Raw genomic sequence first — 23255 nt, 5'->3', positions numbered from 1 at the left:
AGTTAAGGCATGGGGGATTAAAAGTTATCAAAATCCTGAGTTTTCGGCCATGCTTAGGGTGCGTGGCCGTGGCACGAATTTGGCGTTCGCGCCGAAAGTGAAAAATTGCAATAACTTTCCCAAAACAAAATACAAATCACACCAAAGTTGGCATGAAGGAGGACCTTCGTGTTCCCGGCGATCCTATGGGGTCAAATGCTGACATCATCAAAGCCACGCCCCCTCAGAACAGGAAGTAACTTTTTTCACTTGGAAAGGTGCCTCTCTGACCCTCTTGACCTAATCAACTTGAAATTGTGTCAGAAGACAGATAACTACTGGGTCTAACTTTGTTTGAGGCACAGTGACTTTTCATAAAAGGGCGCGGCGAAGTCAGACGTCACGCCATGGCCATACGTTTGCCTCTAATTTCCACATAGATCATCTGATCTGCAACAAATTCAATGTGATTGATCCTTCTCCAGTCCCCAACAGAGATCTGATGACATATTCGGTGGGCGTGGCCTAATTCGTCCACAGCGCCCCCTACAAAATTAGAAAAAATCAGCCCCAAGCCATGCTTTGACTGAGGAATCTGAAATTTGATACACATATGCAACTTCACAGGACCTACAAAAAACTCTATTGGAGCATTGGTCCAAACCCAACAGGAAGTCGGCCATTTTGGATTGAAGTTGCCATTTTGACCCTCTTTTGGGCGTTTTTAGCCCGCATATCTGAGCGAACTCCTCCTACAGCTTTTGACTTAGAGACTTGAAAATCACTCAGTATACTCTTAAGGGATTGGGGATTAAAAGTTATCAAAAGCTTTTTGATACATGACAGCGTGTGGGCGTGGCCAAGCCTCAAAATATGACTTCTCGCCATAAAACACTAAATTTATATAGCTCCTACAAGGAAAGTCACAGACAAATGAAACCTTCTGGGATTGATCTGCCTCTAGGCCTCAACAATATTCACTGATCACATGCTGATATCATTGAAGCCCCGCCCCCTGAGAACAGGAAGTATCACGTTTTCCTTTACAGACTTAATGTTTGATGTTCTTCACCTAATCAATGTGAAACTGTCCCAAGTAACAGATAACATGATGCTCTTAGACAGTCGACAGTACTTACTGCTTTAGCTGGAGGATGTGAATATGATGCCGTGGCGAATTCTGATGTCACGCCACGGCCATACGTTTGGCTCTAAATTACACATGCATGGTCCGATTCACTCCAAACTGAATATGCTTGATCTTTGTCAACCCCCAAACAGCTCTATTGGATTACATTTAAATTTGGATCAATAGCGCCCCCTAGGACACTTCAAGGGCTATATCTCCCTCATTCATCATCGGATCCACTTGAAATGTAGTATACATGATCATGAGTTAATGATGGACATTTTGACACAGTCAATTGATGATGTTGTTTTAGCCCCGCCCACAAACAAACAAGCGACTGCAGCGTCCTTCTGGAAGATCCGATTTACTCGAAATTTTGAATGCTTTTTGCCAGACCGAAACTCTGCATGACCGAAGATCATATGACATGCTGCTCACAGTACCACTTAGTGACGACATGTTGAATTGAAGCAGTGTCATCGTCGGTGGCGTGTATGAGGTGATGCCAGGCTCCTGCGGTCGCTCAACAGCCCGAGTTGCGCTGAGGGGTGCGAGGGCCTTCAAAGCTGCTTGCAGTTTTCTAGTTAGGGTTGGTTTCTTACTGGAAGGTGAAGTCTCAAGTCTTTTGCAGCCTCTAAGAAGTTTTCTCCCAGGATTGTCCTCCGTATGCCTACTGAAGAAACACATTCCCACGGCATGATGCTGCCATCACCATGTTTAATGATGGAAGTTATGTGTTCAGGCTGATGTGCAATGTTAGTTTTCTCACACATATAGCAATTTGCATTCAGATCTGGTCTCATTTTATACAGGGGTTGAACAATGAAACTGAAACACCTGTCATTTTAGTGTGGGAGATTTCATGGCTAAATTGGACCAGCCTGGTAGCCAGTCTTCATTGATTGCACATTGCACCAGTAAGAGCAGAGTGTGAAGGTTCAATTAGCAGGGTAAGAGCACAGTTTTGCTCAAAATATTGAAATGCACACAACATTATGGGTGACATACCAGAGTTCAAAAGAGGACACATTGTTGGTGCACGTCTTGCTGGCGCATCTGTGACCAAGAAAGCAAGTCTTTGTGATGTATCAAGAGCCACGGTATCCAGGGTAATGTCAGCATACCACCAAGAAGGACGAACCACATCCAACAGGATTAACTGTGGACGCAAGAGGAAGCTGTCTGAAAGGGATGTTCGGGTGCTAACCCGGATTGTATCCAAAAAACATAAAACCACGGCTGACCAAATCACGGCAGAATTAAATGTGCACCTCAACTCTCCTGTTTCCACCAGAACTGTCCGTCGGGAGCTCCACAGGGTCAATATACACGGCCGGGCTGCTATAGCCAAACCTTTGGTCACTCATGCCAATGCCAAACGTCGGTTTCAATGGTGCAAGGAGCGCAAATCTTGGGCTGTGGACAATGTGAAACATGTATTGTTCTCTGATGAGTCCACCTTTACTGTTTTCCCCACATCCGGGAGAGTTACGGTGTGGAGAAGCCCCAAAGAAGCGTACCACCCAGACTGTTGCATGCCCAGAGTGAAGCATGGGGGTGGATCAGTGATGGTTTGGGCTGCCATATCATGGCATTCCCTTGGCCCAATACTTGTGCTAGATGGGGGCGTCACTGCCAAGGACTACCGAACCATTCTTGAGGACCATGTGCATCCAATGGTTCAAACATTGTATCCTGAAGGCGGTGCCATGTATCAGGATGACAATGCACCAATACACACATCAAGACTGGTGAAAGATTGGTTTGATGAACATGAAAGTGAAGTTGAACATCTCCCATGGCCTGCACAGTCACCAGATCTAAATATTATTGAGCCACTTTGGGGTGTTTTGGAGGAGCGAGTCAGGAAATGTTTTCCTCCACCAGTATCACATAGTGACCTGGCCACTATCCTGCAAGAAGAATGGCTTAAAATCCCTCTGACCACTGTGCAGGACTTGTATATGTCATTCCCAAGACAAACTGACGCTGTATTGGCCGCAAAAGGAGGCCCTACATCATACTAATAAATTATTGTGGTCTAAAACCAGGTGTTTCAGTTTCATTGTCCAACCCCTGTATACGCCTACCATGTGACAAACTTTAAACATTACTTCGCAAAACTTTCTTTTAGCAGCAGCTTTCTTCTTGCTGCTTTGCTACACTGGCCAGATCTGTGGAGTCCCCTGACAAATATTTGCCTGAATACAAATGTGCTCCCAGTTTTCGAAGGTTTGTCAAAAAAAGTACTGAATGCCTTATATTGTTTTCCTTCCATTTTGCTATTACGCACTATTATGTGCTAGTTTATCACATAAAATCCCAAAAAACATATTTGTTTGTGTAATGTAATGTGAAGAAAAATGAACATGTTTAATTAATTTTGCAAGGAACTGTACGTGTGTACTGGGTGGGATCCCGTGGCCACATGCAGTTTCATGGCAGCATAATGAAAGCCTTAAAGAGAAGATATATTTCACAAAATTTGATTCTTTTCCATCAGAAACTAGTTTAGAAATTAGTTGGAGCAATAAGCAATGTAAATCAATGTGTAATTAAAACAATCCACTCGGGTGCTGTTTAATAACACAGCAAACTGCATTATGATATTCCTGCGATACCAAATAAATAAATAAATAATGCCATAGTATGAATTCACCCTTTATTAAAATGCCACTTTTTACATTACAGTAAAATTAAGTATAGCATTCCAACAGCTCAAACACATTGCTATGTCATCTTGTGATTGTAAAATAATACCATGTGCATTTGTCAGCTTGCTCCACCTCTTCATGATGCTGTTTCTCAACAGCTGTGAATGATAAAGTCAATTCTGGAGCCTCATAAGTCAGCTACTGTGAGGCAGTGGCAGCAAGGGGTCACATCTATTTTTTGTCCTTCAGGAACCTGCCTTATGTTTGGAAGACAACAGCACTTGGGAGTCACAGAATTGTGAATGTAACCGATTCCCATTTCTCTCAAGGTTTGTCTCCCAACACCTTGGGAGGATGGCAGAAGGCACTGATGGAGAGGAAGAGATCCAGTTCCTGCGAACCGTAAGTGATGTTTGCTTCAAGAAAAGAACTGAATCCACAGTATAAAAGTAAAAGTTCTTTTAAATATTGAAAAGTCAAACATTTAGAGCATTTATGTGCTTCTTCTTTGCTTAGAGTGAGCAGAGATAGACAAAGACAGGTGGCTGGTATTGTCGGCATTGTTCTCTATTTATATCCCAGCAGGACCTTGATAAAGTAGTATTGTCACGTGAAACATGGGCATTTTACAGGCCTCATAAAACAATAGAAACTGTCATACAGAAAATTTGACAACATTTTAAACTTTAGGTTGGAATTTTCAATGATTTTAAAAAAGGAACTGCTTTAAAACAGTTCATCTTGATGGCTGTTTAATAGTTCACTTTCATACACTATTAACAGAAACATCAATAAAGCAGTTCCATATGGTTTTGATGATATAACCATGAACTCATCAGAACTATAAACTTATTGACTATTGAATATCGATACTTAGACTTAGTTGTGCTCTACTTGATGGTTAGACTGCAATGTGGATACTTCTTTTTGTCTGAATAGTCTAGCTGAAGGTGTTTCAATGAATTTCTGCTTTCAAAATAGTCCTCTGGTTTGTTAAAAAGAAAAGTCAAAAAACAATATTTACACTGAAGTATTTTAGACCCAGTTTTATTGATTTTGTCATATTATGTCATGTTGCTTCACCAATACCAGTCTGTTACAGATTAAAAATCTTTTGTATCAGAGACTGATTCTTGAACCAAAATAAAAAAAGTAAGTACATATTTTTTTTAATCAAATCCCTTCTAAATTATAAAGGTTTATTCATTTTTATCTTATCATTTTTTTCTCATGCACATTTAGTGTATTATATGTGTGTATTGGAGACATTTAGTTTATTTTTGCTGCACTTACCCATTGCCGGTGGATCATATTTCCCGTTTTGATCTCCATGCCACCGCCTGTTGAAGGACACTGTGGGCTGGCAAGCAGACTGCTGTAATGTTACACTCTTTATTTGGAGGGTGGGTGTTTATACTCCAACATTGTGTCTCCCACGTTTTTCTCTTATAGCATGAACCAGACTCTGATTACCTGTGGACTAGATTTCATGGGGGGCTTGAAAGTGATCACGTTGGTTAAAATGTATGAAGTGTTACAGGAGTTGTTTGGACCGAGTCCATAATGTGTGCATGTATTAACATGATGGAGTTTAGATGTGTCTCTAGACATTGTCCCTTGGTGTGAAACACAGCCCTATTTGAGATATGTGAGCAATGTGTCATTAAGTTACTGTCACTCGGTTGCTGTTTAGACCTGAACTCAGCTGGCTTCTATATTTACTGTGTGAGGATTAGCAGGTTCAAAGCTTCGCCCAATTCAGCACCTGCTTGCTTCAGTCTATGTTGGGACAGCGCTGTTTGATTTATTGCTGTTTCTGTTAAGACGGTAACATCAAGCTATTCTGTCAAACTTTTAAAACATAGTGAATCCAATCAGCTGCAATCAGAAAGATCATTCAAGGTAATGTATTTCACCGACTGCCAGGACTGAAGAAGGTTTAGCTGTCACTGAGTCCGCGACTGTTGCCATGATGAACAGGCCACGTTTTATAGAAATGATGGGACCGTTATGCATTTTTTTACACACCAGAAGATGAAGTAAATAGTTTACAAACGGTATTAGTTTACTCAAATAAATTCTGAGAGTTACTTCACTTTTCACAAAATAGTTTTTACTTTTATAATTAATTAAACCAAGAACGTTTTGCTAAATTAATAGATTGAAAACCCCTCAAAATTACATCCCATCTAAAAAAGACTTTAGGGCAGAGTTAACTTATATTTTACATAAATTTACTGACAGGGTAACTGACAAGGTAGTTGACAGTTGTACACTCATTGCTCGTTGACATTTAGTCAGTAAGACTGGGCACCTCCCTGTGTTTTCCACAATGTTATTTCTTTAAGAAACTATGACTATACTGGCAAGGGAAGTTAAAGTTGGTATTAAATGTATTCCTATTCAGTGATTAAGAATCTGGACTGTAATGAATAATCTCTTGTTCAAGATCTAAAATACTTTGATTGGTCAAACCTAACACGGAGGGTGCGGCGGTGGCGCAGGGATAAAACGCATGGCCCATTATTAGAGGCTTCAGTCCTCGACGACAACGTCGCGGATATGACTCCCGGCTCAGGCGACCTTTGCTGCATGTCTTCCCCCTCTCTCCACCCGTTTCCTGTCTGCTTACTGTCGTAAAACTTTTGAGAAAAAGAAACAAGTAATTGAACAAACTAATTGTAATCCCAAAGTTTAACAACAAAGAATAATAATCTGCATCTTCTAAAGAGGTAAACATCCGAAGTGATGAATAATTGAATGTTAATATGCTCAGCATTTCATTCAAAGGATTAGGCTCCAATGGTTAGCCAGATATCACCAGACTTTCATGTGGTCTGAATGATCTCCACTTAATCTGATAACTTTATAACTTTTCTAGAAAGAGAAAAAGGATAAATAGTTTGAAATTCTCTCTCAAATCTCCCTGCTGATTAACACTGGATTTCCTCACCTCATGCCCCATTGGAAACATCAGTCTTTTTAACATCCAGCACCTTATGTCTGTGTTGAAAGAACCTTTGCACACAGCCCTCATAATCAGCCTCTCTCATAGGAATTAAAGGAGGTAATAGATGTCTGTCTGACAAACATAGGTGTTTGGATAGATGAGTCTTTAAGACCTTTCCAAGAATATTTTTAAGTATGACAGTGGATAAAAGAAAGGGGATGTTGTTATTAACTGTGGGAGGTTCCCATGATGGACGAAGATGGAACGTGGTTTTTCAGGAGTTAAAAAAAGGTTATAGTTATAGGTACATTTTTTAAAGTAGAGAAAAAGGCAATGTTTGACAAAAGCAAAACAAACAAAAATCTGACTAGTCTTGACTGCGCAGATGGCATGTTTTGATAACACTGAAGTTTACACCCGTTTCTGGCGTGCTGCTAAGTGGTCAAGTTTAAAAATGTCTCTCTGTTCCTGGAAGTTCTGGTCAAATCTGTGATGTTGCTTTAAACAGGAAGAGACATGAACGGGAGATATTGGCCGGTAATATCAGAAAGCAATTCAGGAATTATGTGCTGGCAAAAATGGTTAATCCTTGAGTGAGAATCCTCGACAAAACCTTATCATGGAAAAGATGTTTCTACACAAGGCCTCAGAATTTTCTACATCCTTTCAAAACAACCCTTTAAATTACCTCAAACATGAAAACTATCATTGTAACCATATCAGCATTCTAAGGATGAACTACATAATCACTGCATGCAACAGAATAATCGTTTTAAGTGTGACATAATCATTTAATATTTGAAGCTACAAATAAATTATAGAATGATTCAAACTCTAAATTTCTTATTGAGAAAGAAATCTTCTCAACCTGTGTGCAAAACACATGGCAACTGTGACCTTCAGCTTGGAACAGTCCAAAGTATAAGGTCAGGTCAGCGAATGATAAAAGTATTCTCAAACGCACTACAATTGGAGATGACAGTCTGTATGATATCAGTAAATAAGGATTAAAATGTCACATTCTGAGAGTTGCATATGCCACAATGTTAAAGAGAAAGCAAAGTTTGGAATATGAAGTGGGACACTAGAATAACTCCAATGAGAAATGACCTGTGATCTACTGGGAGGTGGTGTGTCCAGCTCAATTAAGCTTAATAGAGAGGATACAGAGGATCTGTCCAAAGGATCAAGTTTCTGTCAGGCTTCATTGTCTGGTAAATGCAGACCTCTGGTTTTTACAGCAACCATGTCCCAGACATCTTTTGCTTTCTGTCTTTTTAGGATGATCAAGTGGTGCTGCAATGTACCGCATCCATTCTCAAGGAACAGATCAAACTGTGTCTGTCATGTGAAGGATTTGGGAATCGACTGTGCTTCCTGGAGACCACATCTAATGCTCAAGTATAGAAAGGACACAAGATTTATTTCTTTTATGATTCGCCATTTCCTATGATTGTCATGGTTCACTGGTTATGTTTTGTTTCAGAATGTCCCACCAGACCTTGCAATTTGTTGTTTCATTTTGGAGCAGTCTTTGTCTGTGCGAGCATTGCAAGAAATGCTGTCCAATTCCTCTGTGGATGAGGTAGGTCGCAATTAAAGGTAGTTTTAAAGTGTAACACCCTATAATTGGTGTGCATGTGCTTAAAAAAGTAAAATGTACCGTTTCCCTTTTACCCAACAAATCTTAAATCTGACAACTGGAGGTAGTGGATTTGGACAAATGGGTAAGTACTGCCCTCCGTCCTGGGGGCAATATCCACATAACAGTTTTAACAGCATGTATTGTGTTGTTATAGAGGAGGTTTACTCAATATATGGATTCATTGATAAGTTTTTAGGAAAGCAGGGCTGTATTGTGAAAAAAACACCATCACAAAACTCCTCCATCTTCATTTATTACATCTTTCATTTGATAGTGATCAAAGAGCATGAAAATATAATCACCATAACAGTAATTTGTGTTGCAAGCTCTATAACTGTTTTTTGTGTGTGTTGCGTATTTGCCTTGGTTTCACTGAGTTTAATGTAATTCCTTTTACTCTCAAACACTGCATGGCAATAGAGTTATAAAAACATGGCTGTTGTTTTTATCTCTCCAATTATTTTATGCACACAATCTCTACATAAATGTGCAACAAATTTATCAATCCCATTTTATAGTTAAAGGACTTCAGAGTTCTCTGTCTTTGCTTCTACCCTTCAGTCGTCACAAGGTGGAGGTAGTCGAACCTTGCTGTATGGACACGCCATTCTCTTGAAACACACTCACTCCAACATGGTGAGAACATTAACATTAAATCTGCTGAATGACTGATTGTCTTCTACACTTAGCAGCAGCTAAGAGTCGTAACAGCATAGCATTTAAATTCAGATCACTGAATTAATTTTTATACTGCCAAATTAGCAACACATATCATCTCAAGGAAAAACAGGTGCGATTCATGTCCAATAATTTGGAATCTGATTCAGATCAAATAAATCAAAAATAATTTTAATGCAATACTATTATATAATTATATACCAATCAAATACTTATAGTACAGTTCAACCAATATTATAATACAACACAGTTATATTCTGTTGAGTTTATAACCATTTGGTAGAAATATCTATTTAATCCCAGCTGATTGCATTTGATTGTTCAATTTGAAGCAATTCCTCTGCCTGTACAAGTATGTGAAAGAAACCTCCAGCAGAACCAGGCTCTGTAGGAGCAACCTTCTGCCATGATGGGCTAGGGGTTAAGAAATAAGAGGCAGACAAAAAAAAAACAAAAAAAAACAAGAGCACTGATCCAAGAGTACTTTTTTCAGAAAAGTTAAACAGTGTTTACAAAGTTAATAACAGCAGTAGCACCGTCAAAAGCTCTTTCAAGTAAAGTCAGAACTAACTAGAGAAGTGCTGGGTTTCTATGTGCAAAAAAAATAGTACATAAAGGCAATTGCCGCTATAGGTCTGTCTCCACCCAGGAAAAAGCCAAAGCTAAACACAGCAACAGTGGGCCACGAGTACTTTCAATCAAGAAGAAAAACAAAGGTGATACACAAAAGTTGCTGACAACAATAGCGTTTTATAGTGGCCCTAAGAACAGAAGTATTTAGCAAGGTGTACTTATTAAAGGGAAAAAAAGAGGACATAAACTCAATACCTTCAATAGCTCCATCAATGAATACGTCAAGGGAAGACATTCAGAATCACTGAATTAGAAGTAGGGTTGGGCATCATTTCAATTAACGATTCCGGTTCCGATTCCTTGTTTTGATTCCGATTCTTTTATAAGGCAGGGTCAAAAACGTTTACATGGTTTAAATGAGCTAGCTAACTAGAGTTCTTTCTGGATGAAATAGTCAGAACTTCTCTATGAATTTTAATTTTATGGACCTTTCATGAACTTTACAATGAATTTCTCACAGGGCTATTTTCAACCAATATATAAATATCAAACCTATGAACGTGCATATAAATGTTATGAAGTTTTGGATTCTGGTCAACTGCCTGGTGAGGTCATTAGTCTATGAAGAAATGCACAGGCTGATGTTAGCTGGGTATTTGCATTTGAGCTGACCCACCATTTTAGGTCAACTTTAACTTGTTAGATGCCTCAGTGTTGGAATAATACACATTTTAGTGTTTTACTTACCTGATTCTGACTGCAGAGTGGTGACACTCTGTTACTTCTACACCATGAATCCGGAGGTGTCATATTGGTCATGCACCCTCCTTTGCATGACATAATCTTATTTCAAGTATTGCACTGAGCCAACTAGTCATTTCATCTATTAAAGTCAAAGCGCTGGCAGCACATTGTCAATAGTTGCACACACACTTCCTGCTGATTCTTTTTTCTTGTTGTTTGGAGGCTTCTTCTTCCTGTCGGCGGACTGGATATCAAAACTAGGAATGGAAATAGATTTTTTTAAAGATTCCAGGAGAATTTGAATGTTCCAATGGATTCTCGAGACTCGATGCTCAACCCTAGTGAGGAGTACTCCCTATAGTGAACAATAACTAACCGAGAACACAAAAACAGCAATAGCTCCATCCGTGACTCCATCCGGGAAAGAGACTTGGCTAAAGACTGGGCCAGTCCTACTTCCTCTCAAAAACAAACACAGAGAAAGGACAAAGTTAATGGAAGCAATAATATGCAATAATCTTTAAATGGAGAGAATCAGTAGACAAAAGTTGTCAGCAGGTCCTCTAGCAGCCTGAACCTGTAGTCAAGGGGTTGGCAATTCTGATCCTTGAGGGCTGCTTTCCTGACTGTTTAGCAGCATTATATAGAGGTAATTCAGGATAACTTAAACCCCTCTAAGTACAAGCTTGAATGTAGTCTAGTATTATTTTCTGAAGGCTTTGAAGTCACTGCTATTCCACAGTCCTAATATGTTGTCTCTGTATTTATACCATAGTACTTGAGCTGTCTGACTACATCTCGATCACTGACTGATAAGTTGGCCTTCGATGTGGGCTTGCAGGAAGACTCCACAGGTGGCTTCAGATGTGACTACTCAGTATGAACCACATACACATGAATTTTAAAGATTTATTGTTTTTATTTTTTTTTAATCTGTTGTAGGAGAGGCCTGCTGGTGGACCATACACCCAGCCTCCAAGCAAAGATCTGAGGGTGAAAAGGTCAGGGTGGGAGATGACCTCATTCTAGTCAGTGTTTCTTCAGAGAGATACCTGGTAAACATCATTGTATTACTATTAGACAATGCTTGTTTTTTAATCAGTTTTACTAATTTTATAAACTTTGCTCTCTTTAGCACCTTTCCTATGCAAGTGGTGACCTGATGGTAGATGCATCCTTCATGCAAACACTCTGGACCATGACCCCTGTGATGTCTGGTTGTGAACTTGCTGAAGGTAAATAGTTCCCCTTAAATTGGCATTGTCCATATAGGTTGGGATTCTATTATAAAAAGAAAACTGTTGCCTTCCAGGTTTTCTGATCGGTGGGTATGTGCTCAGACTCTTTCACGGTCATATGGACGAGTGTTTGGCCATCCCAGGTGCAGAGCAGGGGGACGACCAACGCAGGTGGCTGCTCCATTGTTTTGTGAGTTGTTTGTCAGTTTACTATTTGAAAATTTCCAAATGCATCTGAATATTATTCTTTATATCCCAGAGTTGCTCATTATGAAGGCGGTGCCGTATGCAGTCATGCTCGATCCTTATGGAGACTTGAGCCACTACGCATCGCGTGAGTGTCTTGCTTTCTTCCTCATTTCTAAATGACTCTGACATTGATTAGAAAGACTCTGATTTTACAATTTTTTTTTTTGCTTTTTAACAGGTGGAGCGGAGGTCACATCAAATGGGGACAGTCTTTCCGGATACGCCACATAACAACAGGACGATATTTGTTCCTCGATGAGGAGAAGGGACTTCTGTTGGTAGACCCAGAGAAAGCCAATTCCAAGATGTCCGCTTTCTGCTTCAGAATTTCTAAGGTTTTTGTATAAAAAAATCAGCTGTAGTATGCTTCTTTTTATCTTGTCCAGATTAGATGTTAAGATATGAGGAAAATAAAAGTTTTTCTCCTGTTGAAGGAAAAAATTGAGGTGGCCCAGAAGCGGGATGTGGAAGGCATGGGCATACCGGAAATTAAGTATGGAGAGTCCATGTGCTTTGTGCAGCATGTGTCATCTGGCCTCTGGCTTACTTATGCAGCTGTGGATGCCAAATCTGCTCGTCTAGGACCTCTGAAAAGAAAGGTAAAACAGTAGAATACATCAATGTCACGGCTAAATGTAACAATTTCTAAAAGTGGTTTAAAAACAGTGCACAAGAAAGCATCTGCTGTACATAAGCTGCCTTGGAAAGGTATTCCAAAGTATTCAGTCTTTTGTTACAAATGCATAATCAATGTATTTTTAGAGATTTTATGTGACAGACGAAACACAAAGTAGTGAATATAGATGAAGTAAAAGAAAGATCCTAAAAGATTTTTACAAACCTTTGCATGTAAAAATCAAAAAAGTGTGGTGTGCATTTGTATTTCGCTCCTTTCTACTTTGATACCCCTAAACAAAATCCATTGTAAAATATTGATTTTAAATGATATGTAATTAGGGAATGAAGTCTACCTATGCAAATTTAATCTTAGTATAAATCCAGCTACTCTGTAAAGTTTGTAAAAAAATCTATCGAGCTTACACCATCATTAAGACTGAGGAACATTGCAGGCAGGTCAGAGATAAAGTTGTACTGTAGTTTAAAGCAGGGGGTTAGGTGGTAACCCTCAAGCTTTGAACATCTCATGGAGCTCTGTTTAGTTCATTTGAAAATGGAAAGACTATGACACAACAGAAAACTATTAAGATATTTACACTAAAAAGCCAGGCAAAGAGAGCATTAATCAAACATACAGGCAAGAGACCAATGGTGACTCTGGAGGAGGTGCAGAGATCCATAGCTCAGGTGGCAGGAAGTGTTGGCGGAAAAAGGCCCACAAATCTGGTCTTTATGGCAAATTAGCAAGATGAATGCTGTTGTGGAAAGAAAGCTACAAGAAGTAAAACCTAGAATTTGTCATAAACCATGCAGTGTGGTCAGAGGAGACCAAAATACAACTTTTTGGCCAACACGCAAAACCTTATGTGTGGTGGACAAATACTATTCTTAGGACATCATTCCCATGATGGTGTTGGCATAACCATGCTGTGGGAATTATTTTCTTCAGCAGAGCCAGAAAATCTAAGTGGAGTTGATGGGAAGATGGATTGAACTAAATACAGAACAATCCTGGAAAAATCCTGCTAGTTGCTGCAGAAAGGCTTGAGACTGGGGCAGAAGTTCACCTTGTTGCAGGACACTAACACTAAAAACACACCCAGAGATACAATTAAATGGTTGAGATCAAAGCACATTTACATGTCAGAATTGCATTGAGTCCAGACATAAATCTAATTAAGTACCTGTGGCAAGTATACAAGTTGATTTTCACAGATGATCCACATGGCCCTGTCTGTCAGTGTTTAACCCTTTCTCTCTCCTAGACATGGCAATTGACTGAGCTTTTACTGTGACTAACTCTATGTGCTCTCTTTCAGACTCTAACCTTGAAAACTGGCTCAGAGTTTATCTGTTCATTCTTTCAAGGTGAAATGACTAAAGGAGCTACATCCATTAACATTTACTTTTCCTTCCTATTGAAAGGACTCCTGGATCAGTGCTTCTTTGTTCTCTTTTTGTCTCTGCTCTGTTCTCTCAAACCCCCAGTCGGTCGTGGCAGATGGCTGCTCACACTGAGCCTGGTTCTGCTGGAGGTTTCTTCCTGTTAAAAGGGAGTTTTTCCTCTCCACTGTCACTACATGCATGCTCAGTATGAGGGATTGCTGCAAAGTCAACGTCAGTGACTGTCCACTGTCTCTAAATGCTCATCTAGGAGGAGGGAATGCTGCAAGTCACTGACTGGATGCAATCTGCTGGGTTTCCTTAGATAGAAAAACTTTTTATCCAATTTCAATAAATAACTGAATCTGACTGCACTGTTCAATGGTTACGATTAATTGGAATGTGAAGTACCTTGAGACGACGTGTTGTGAATTGGCGCTATATAAATAAACTGAATTGAATTGAATAGAATAGATGCTCTCCATTCAATTTGACTGAGCTGGAGCTTCTTTCCCAGAAAAAAATTGCAAAAATTGGAGTCTTTAGATCTGCAAAGCTTGTTGAAACATCACCCAAAAGAGTTGAATACTTTGCAAGGCGCTGTATGTGTAAATGTTGGGTTAATGCCTGCTTTTAATCGTCCATGATTTTGATTCTCAGGCCATACTCCATAAGGAAGGTCACATGGATGATGCTCTCACAGTTGCTCGATCTCAGACCGAAGAGTCTCAAGCTGCGAGAATGATTTTCAGCACAACAGGCCTCTACAACCAGTTCATCAAGTAACTCTTCTTCTATTACTTCTTTATCAACCTCTATGAACTGTTTTTCTTTTTAACCTGTAATGCACATTTTATTTTCTTTGACGCTCGTGTCACACCTTCAGGGGTTTGGATGCATTAAGTGGAAAAAACAAATCTGCCAATCCACCATCCCTGCCAATGGATGGGGTGGTGCTCTCACTGCAGGATCTCATCTTTTACTTCCGACCACCTGAGGAGGAACTGGAGCACGAGGACAAGCAGTTCAAGCTTCGCTCCCTGAAGAACAGACAGAACCTGTTTCAGGAGGAGGTTGGTCTAATTAGGGTTTAATTATTTAGAATCAGCTTAGTGTTTTAATGTCACTTTAATTGAGTTTATTTTTTCAAATCAACCGACAAGATTTCTTATTCTTTAATAGGGAATGATTACCCTCGTTTTGGACTGCATTGATCGGCTAAATGTGTATAATACTGCAGCCCACTTCTCAGAGTATGCTGGCGAGGAAGCTGCAGAGTCATGGAAGGAGATAGTAAACTTACTGTATGAACTATTAGGTAGGTCCATCAACGTTTGTTGCTTTACATTACGTTCGTTAACTATATTTTGGGATGCTTCTGTTTTTTTAGAGATGCTACATTACTTTTATTTCCTGTTTCTCTTCTTTCCTGAAGCTTCTTTGATCCGAGGAAACCGGGCTAACTGTGCTCTTTTCTGTGACAACCTGGACTGGCTGGTCAGTAAGCTGGATCGTTTGGAGGCATCCTCAGGTATCAGTGGCAGAACCTTTTGGTTTGAGCTCATTCTTTCCAAAACATTATGTTTTGTATTTATATGTCATGCCAGAGGCAAAAAAAAAATATTGCCACAACTACTGTGTGTATTTTAGAGTAAAGGGAAAGTTCTGGATTTTAAACTGGGGTAATATCTAGGATCTATTTTTACTTTAAGGATGTTGGTTTGGAAGCAAATATGATTAACCCTTTATAAGGCACGTGACTATACTTGATTACTTCCCCAGAAACCTTTACTGATTTCCCCTCAGAACTTCTTTTTAGAAGTTTTAAGAACCACGTAAAGTCACCCGGTCAAAAAGCAGAGACCCAGCTTCGTTACAGAGTGCGCCACTAGAACATGTCTGAAAAAGGTGGTTTTCTTGCCTGGTTTTCTTCCACACGTATGGTCAGTTCTCAAAAACTAATGATGGCAAGTTGATGAATCTCTCATATTACATAGTTGAGTAGTTGTGGTAAATTATGATATATATGTAGTTAGTTTTGGACATCATTAAATTGGTAAAATCTTGGTATGGAAAAACATTGAGACTTGTTTGATTATACGCCCTAATTAAATATGACTGATCAACTCAGTACTCACCTCTAAAGCATAATCTTTCAGGCAAACATTGCTTTGGAGGAGACAAAATTGCTCAACAATCATTTACAGTGTTGCACAATACAAAGTCAATGCTGCTCAGATGCATCCAGCATTGATTGTTCTTCCCTCCATTAGAAAGAAGGCTAATGAGTTGATGGCAAATTTGAGACTGCAATTTCAGACCCATTTGGGTACTTTGGCATCTTTAAAACATCCCATTTTTGCTTGGATTTTTTTTACCACTGAAAAAATAGCATTAGGCCAATGTCAGATAATATGCTCTGAATTCAGGATAGACAATTTAAGGACAATGAATAGTTTTCTTCTGAATTTTTAACACTGAAAAACAAAGCCAGAAATGCTTACCCAAAAAATCTGAATTAAAAAGACAAAAAAACACCTATACATAATCTTGTTAGATTAAAGTGTTTCAAAATTCAAAAGTGTTAAAATCCAAAATATGATGAAACATGTTTAATTCTAAATGTTGATCTCCACATATAACCATATAGACGTTCTAAGCTAAACTAAATCAACAGTCTTAACTTTAAAATTAACCACTTAGTTTGCAGCAGATCTGTTGTAAACTCATTGGCACAAGACAACTAGTCTACTGACCATTCTACACTGATAGCTCACAACACAACTAAGCCTAAACAGAGTTTTTCTGATGGTGATGTCCTGATGGTAGAATCAATGCAAAAACCAACTGCAAACAAGAGAATGTGAACAAACTCGTTCAACAAACAGACTAGATCTCTGTAGTAAAATCACTGCGACAAAAACAACAAAACAGTTTTACTCACCATAGATGAAACCAGAGTAACGCTGTTCATTTTGATAGATCTGTCAAAAACCCATGAATATCGTCCCAACATACATTGTGATTGTTAGTTTAATTTGACCCTGTGTTTTGGTGTTTTTTAAAAGTTTAGTTGAACAGCTATTCCAGTTCTGCACAGCTGCCTTGGTCCAGATAGTTCTTCCAGCACCAGGACCTATTGAGCGAAATTGAATTTAAGTCTGAGAGCCGAGTACATCCTTTCTAGTTATCTTGAAAGCAGCTAACAAAAGAAAAAAAAACTGTATATATCATTTAAACCAATGAATAATGCATATCTTTTATAACTGGGAACTTGTTTAAGGTGCACCCTGCCTCTTGCCAAGTGATTGCTCTGAAAACCTTGAAGGCCTTGACAGGTGAGCACTGCTAATACTTAAACCACTGTATGTTCTCATTTGCATGATAGGAATTCTGGAGGTGTTGTACTGTGTTCTGATTGAGAGTCCAGAAGTACTGAATATTATCCAGGAGAATCACATTAAATCAATTATCTCTCTTCTGGATAAGCACGGGCGCAACCACAAGGTCCGTAAAATAAAAAAAATATATTTTTAGACCGCCTCTAAGAGCACTTTGTTGGCTGATTGTGTTACAAACGACTCTTTATCAACCTTTTCCTTCTAGGTTTTGGATGTGCTGTGCTCTCTGTGTGTTTGCAATGGTGTGGCTGTGAGATCTAATCAGAATCTCATCACGGAGAACCTACTTCCAGGTCGTGACCTTCTTCTTCAAACCAACATTATTAACTATGTAACCAGGTGAGTCGTTTAATATGAGCGCACACTCTCTCTGCAGAGGTCTTTTTTCTGTCTAAACTGCTTATCTCGGTGGAGGTTCTCTTTTCTGTTGCTATAGCATGAGACCCAACATTTTCCTTGGAACCTGTGAAGGATCTACTCAATATAAGAAATGGTACTTTGAGGTGATGGTGGATCATGTCGAGCCGTTCTTTACCGCCCAGCCGTGTCACCTACGAGTGGGTTGGGCTCTGACGGAGGGCTACAGCCCCTACCCTGGTGGTGGGGAAGGCTGGGGGAGTAACGGGGTCGGTGATGATCTCTACTCCTATGGCTTTGATGGGCTTCACCTTTGGTCAGGTAAAGCAAACATTGTATGACAGGATAGCAGAAATCACAAGAATGTTCAAGCCCAGATCAAACAATTGCTATGTTCTGTATAATTTAAAAAAAGGAAATGTAAAGTGATGAAAGATTTTGTGGCTGATTTCCAAGATTGGGTGATGACTCACATTTCTCTTTGTGTCCTAAAAATAACACAATGTAAAATATATTTTTTCCTACTTTTTGGATCACTTCAAAAATTAATGTAAGAAATTCAGCTTTCAGCCAGTTTGCCTTCAGGGGAAATGTTGCAGCTTTTTTTCTGCATCAAATATGTAATTTCTTCACATGAAAATCATAATGTAAATCTTTCACTCATCCCCAAACATTCTAACCTTTAAATAAAATCAGCATGAGGTGTGCTCACTTCAGGTTTGTCATGTAAACAACCACATTGCTAAGTTCAAGGTTCTTGCGGAAGTGTTCTCTTTTCTCGTTCATGCCCAACACTGGCCATAGAAAACGAAAAAACGATTTCTTTAAAGAAGCTCTGTACATCTTGTGTACTTCTTACCTCTTCAACACTGAAGATTGTTGCTGTTGGGGTAACCTGTTAGCATTTAGGAATGGTACATTCACTGACTGGAAAATTTCAGATTGACTAATCACCAACTGAGCTGGTTAAGTATAAAATAGTTTGATTCGAATCACAAGCAGACATCTCTCTGCATCTCAAGTCAAAGGAATTTCTATGTTTTATATAGTGGATATCCTTTCAGGGCGTGTACCACGGCATGTTGCTTCTCCAAACCAGCACACTCTGGCAGCAGAAGACGTGGTCAGCTGCTGCTTGGATCTAAGTGTGCCGAGCATTTCCTTTCGTATCAATGGACACCCTGTTCAGGGAATGTTTGAGAACTTCAACCTCGACGGTTTGTTCTTTCCAGTCGTCAGCTTCTCTGCAGGCGTTAAGTATGGCACTTTGAAAGTTTATAGTTCTCAGTATTTGTATTTTTTTTCATGACCCATTGCTCAATTTTCTAAACAACTCTTAAATGTCTATTTTTCTTTTCAAATGCAAGGCTGCGATTTCTTCTCGGGGGACGTCATGGGGATTTCAAGTTTCTTCCCCCTCCAGGCTATGCTCCCTGCTATGAGGCAGTACTGCCCAGGGACCGTTTGCGGATTGAGCCTATCAAGGAATATAAACACGATTTTAATGATGTCCGCAACCTGCTTGGTCCAACACAGTCCCTGTCTCACACAGCATTCACTCCTTACCCCGTGGACACAAACCAGGTAAAAGTCTGCTTTAGACCAAGGAAGTGGGACCTCTTGCAACATATATACACTGCTCAAAAAAATAAAGGGAACACTCAAATAACACATCCTAGATCTGAATGAATGAAATTTTATCATTGAATACTTTGTTCTGTACAAAGTTGAATGTGCTGAAAACACACAAAATCACACAAAAATCATCAATGGAAATCAAATTTATTAACCAATGGAGGCCTGGATTTGGAGTCACACACAAAATCAAAGTGGAAAAACACACTACAGGCTGATCCAACTTTGATGTCATGTCCTTAAAACAAGTCAAAATGAGGCTCAGTATTGTGTGTGGCCTCCACGTGCCTCTATGACCTCCCTACAACGCCTGGGCATGCTCCTGATGAGACGGCGGATGGTCTCCTCAGGGATCTCCCCCCAGACCTGGACTAAGAATCCGCCAACTCCTGGACAGTCTGTGGTGCAACGTGACGTTGGTGGATGGAGTGAGACATGATGTCCCAGATGTGCTCAATCGGATTCAGGTCTGGGGAATGGGCGGGGCCAGTCCATAGCTTCAATGTCTTCATCTTGCAGGAACTGCTGACACATTCCAGCCACATGAGGTCTAGTATTGTCCTGCATTAGGAGGAACCCAGGGCCAACCACACCAGCATATGGTCTCACCCGGTGGTCTGAGAATCTCATCTCGGTACCTAATGGCAGTCAGGCTACCTCTGGCGAGCACATGGGGGGCTGTGCAACCCTCCAAAGAAATACCACCCCACACCATTACTGACCCACTGCCAAACCAGTCATGCAGAAGGATGTTGCAGGCAGCAGATCGCTCTCCACGGTGTCTCCAGACTCTGTCACATCTGTTACATGTGCTCAGTGTGAACCTGCTTTCATCTGTGAAGAGCACAGGGCGCCAGTGGCAAATTTGCCAGTCCTGGTGTTCTCTGGCAAATGCCAAGCGTCCTGCACGGTGTTGGGGTGTGAGCACAACCCCCATTTGTGGACGTTGGGCCCTCATACCATCCTCATGGAGTCAGTTTCTAACCGTTTTTGCAGACACATGCACATTTGTGGCCTGCTGGAGGTCATTTTGCAGGGCTCTGGCAGTGTTCCTCATGTTCCTCCTTGCACAAAGGCGGAGGTAGCGGTCGTGCTGCTGGTTTGTTGCCCTCCTACGGCCTCCTCCATGTCTCCTGGTGTACTGGCCTGTCTTCTGATAGCGCCTCCAGGCTCTGGACACTACGCTGACAAACACAGCAAACCTTCTTGCCACAGCTCACATTGATGTGCCATCCTGGATGAGCTGCACTACCTGAGCCACTTGTGTGGGTTGTAGAGTCCGTCTCATGCTACCACGAGTGTGAAAGCACCACCAACATTCAAAAGTGACCAAAACATCAGCCAGAAAGCATAGGTACTGAAAAGTGGTCTGTGGTCCCCACCTGCAGAACCACTTGTTTATTGAATGTGTCTTGCTAATCGCCAAAGATTTCCCCCTGTTGTTTATTCCATTTGCACAACAGCATGAGAAATTGATTGTCAATCAGTGTCCCTTCCTAAGTGGACAGTTTGATTTCACAGAAGTTTGATTCACTTGGAGTTATATTGTGTTGGTTAAGTGTTCCCTTTGTTTTTTTGAGCAGTGTATATTGTAGAGAACAATCTCTGGCTTTATTCAAAAATCTGCTTCATCTTTTTGTATGCATTTCATCTTTTGGTGTTGGGCTTCCAACACAACTGCATTCTGCTTAAAAAGCATGTTACAGTAATTGGAACCTCAGTGAAAATTACAATGATTAATGTTATTTTCTCTTTCAGATTGTACTTCCTCCTCATTTGGAGCGCATCCGAGAGAAGCTTGCAGAAAACAGTCATGAGATTTGGGCTGTTACGCGCATTGAACAAGGGTGGACATTTGGACTAGTGGGTGTTTTCAGAATTTGACTTTTTTTTTGTAGAGAAATTGTAGCTGGGAACACAAACAACTTCTCTAAATTTGTGCATTACTTTTTGGAAGTTTCGTGATGACAACAAGAAGATGCACCCCTGCCTGGTAGATTTCCAGAGTTTGCCTGAGCCGGAGAAGAACTACAATTTAGCAATGTCTGGAGAGACGCTGAAGTATGTAAAAGTCTAAATGAACAATCCTGAGCTTTTACTGGTCTTTGTGCTTCTAATCATGTTTCCTATTCAGTCTGGAGAACCATAATTTACTTATATTCAGGTCTGAACAAGTATATATAAAAAGAAAAGAGTAAGAATGTGGTAATTTAATTGTATTACCTGACTTTATTCTGTATTCAGTTCTCTAAAACAGGGGTGTCCAAAGTACGGCCAGCAGTATACTTGTGGCTCATGGAATGATTTCTTACAGCCCACAACCACAATTTAGATCAGTTTTAATTTGGCCCACACAGGTGTTGATGTCAATGGATCCACACTTTCACTAAACTTAGCTAAATACAGACAAGAGTGACCCATATCCCATTCTTGCTGCTAAGCGTGGACAAAAAAAACATTTTCAAGATGAGGAAAAGAAAGCATAATCAACCCAAAAAATTTTGGATATTGTAGGCCTCTCTATTAATATGGCCAATGTGTGAGACCACTTTTTTGTTTTTGATTTGCAATGATTTACAGATCTCTTTTCTACAAAAAATCAAACTACTTTGTTTTATTAAGCCTGTTCAGTTTGTTGTTGAGTGGGAGAGTGCTTTTCAATAAAACAAATCAAATGTGTGTGATGGACAGTCAGTCTCTGATTTTTGCAGGTTCTGTGTAATAGAATTAGGGACAATTTGTTTATTATAAATGAATAGCTAAGAAATGACAGAGAACTTAAGAAATTTAAAAAGCATCAAAATTTGACATGAAACATTGGTAGGGACCGTGTCTAATGTCTAGTGTGTTTATTCTAATAGAACTCTGTTAGCTCTGGGCTGTCATGTGGGAATGGGAGATGAAAAAGCTGAGGAAAATCTGAAAAGGATCAAGCTCCCCAAAACGTGAGCTGCAACATGCTATACACATATCATTTGAGTTTGCGAACAAGTAATATTGTTTTTCATTTATAATATATGCCAAGGTGGTTATGTGAAAGATTCACATCATGATTCATTGTTTTTTAGTTACATGCAGAGTAACGGATACAAGCCAGCTCCTTTGGACCTCAACCATGTCAAGTTGACTCCTAACCAGAACACTCTAGTAGAGAGACTGGCAGAAAATGGACACAACGTGTGGGCAAGAGACCGGGTTCGCCAGGGCTGGACATACAGTATCGTGCAGGTATCAAGTTTTTTATGTGCACAAATGCTGTGACAATAAGTAATAAAAATATAAAGATATTGTGGCTACACGGATTCAGTTTTAACTTCAGTTGGATTTTTTTCAAATAGGACATAATGAACAAGCGCAACCCCCGTCTGGTTCCTTACAACCTGCTGGACGAAAAGACCAAAAAGACCAACAGAGATACAGTTTGTGCAGCAGTTCGCACGCTTATTGGCTATGGCTACAACATAGAACCACCTGATCAGGAGAGTAGTAAGTTTGCACCACTATTTAATCTTTTTTAAAGATTTTATGGAAAAAAAGCCTCCAAATTTTAGAAAAGTTCTCAACATTTTAATACCAAGTACCATCTCAGTTCATACTCATTTTTGTAGTACCACCATTCCGCCAGAGACTTTAAAACTGTGATACAATTGGACTTGATATATAATAAAAAAAAGAAGTCAGGACTACAAGCAGGAAAACTGCAAGTTTCTCACAGATCCTGACCTTATAATCCAATATGGTCCCTTTCATTTAAATCTCAGAGATATCTGTGATAAAAGACTATTTATCTTTCTCTAACAATTAGTATCTTATTAAATCTCATTGGTGATGGTATTTAACCTGCCTACTGCCAATATCACTTGGCACAAATAGCAACACATTTGGTGTTGCTTCCAACACATACTTATTCATTGTTGTCTGCCTCTAATTTTCCCCACTACACTACAGGTCCGTCGCATAGTCCTTGTACCACAGTTTGAGAACCCTGGTAGGATGTCCATTACTGTTATTTTTTTACTCTA

General features: G+C 39.8%; 1 protein-coding gene and 1 long non-coding RNA gene across 2 annotated transcripts in view; one reads left to right on the top strand and one right to left on the bottom strand.

The window, feature by feature from the left end:
* Positions 1–3756: 3756 nt before the first annotated feature.
* Positions 3757–5169, bottom strand: LOC124876346. Its single transcript, XR_007040286.1, has 2 exons — positions 5056–5169; positions 3757–4155 (listed from the first exon to the last, which is right to left on the bottom strand). It is a non-coding gene; the product is annotated as an uncharacterized LOC124876346 (long non-coding RNA).
* Positions 4099–23255, top strand: part of LOC124876344 (ryanodine receptor 1-like) — a 69800-nt gene continuing 50643 nt past the window's right edge. Inside the window, exons 1-25 of the mRNA XM_047379015.1 lie at positions 4099–4164; positions 7994–8113; positions 8199–8297; positions 8919–8993; positions 11128–11206; positions 11295–11407; positions 11488–11587; positions 11665–11761; positions 11850–11924; positions 12018–12174; positions 12274–12438; positions 14501–14622; positions 14727–14913; positions 15023–15158; positions 15276–15371; positions 17229–17347; positions 17447–17580; positions 17678–17919; positions 18663–18855; positions 18966–19182; positions 20992–21096; positions 21191–21294; positions 22095–22178; positions 22302–22461; positions 22572–22716. Coding sequence (XP_047234971.1) covers positions 4117–4164; positions 7994–8113; positions 8199–8297; positions 8919–8993; positions 11128–11206; positions 11295–11407; positions 11488–11587; positions 11665–11761; positions 11850–11924; positions 12018–12174; positions 12274–12438; positions 14501–14622; positions 14727–14913; positions 15023–15158; positions 15276–15371; positions 17229–17347; positions 17447–17580; positions 17678–17919; positions 18663–18855; positions 18966–19182; positions 20992–21096; positions 21191–21294; positions 22095–22178; positions 22302–22461; positions 22572–22716 — 3172 coding nt within the window. The 5' untranslated portion in view covers positions 4099–4116. The remainder of the gene's footprint in view (positions 4165–7993; positions 8114–8198; positions 8298–8918; positions 8994–11127; positions 11207–11294; positions 11408–11487; positions 11588–11664; positions 11762–11849; positions 11925–12017; positions 12175–12273; positions 12439–14500; positions 14623–14726; positions 14914–15022; positions 15159–15275; positions 15372–17228; positions 17348–17446; positions 17581–17677; positions 17920–18662; positions 18856–18965; positions 19183–20991; positions 21097–21190; positions 21295–22094; positions 22179–22301; positions 22462–22571; positions 22717–23255) is intronic.

The sequence above is a fragment of the Girardinichthys multiradiatus genome, chromosome 11 (assembly GCF_021462225.1).
Source record: "Girardinichthys multiradiatus isolate DD_20200921_A chromosome 11, DD_fGirMul_XY1, whole genome shotgun sequence".
Classification (NCBI taxonomy): Eukaryota; Metazoa; Chordata; class Actinopteri; order Cyprinodontiformes; family Goodeidae; genus Girardinichthys; species Girardinichthys multiradiatus.
This window is presented reverse-complemented; position numbering and strand designations above follow the sequence as displayed.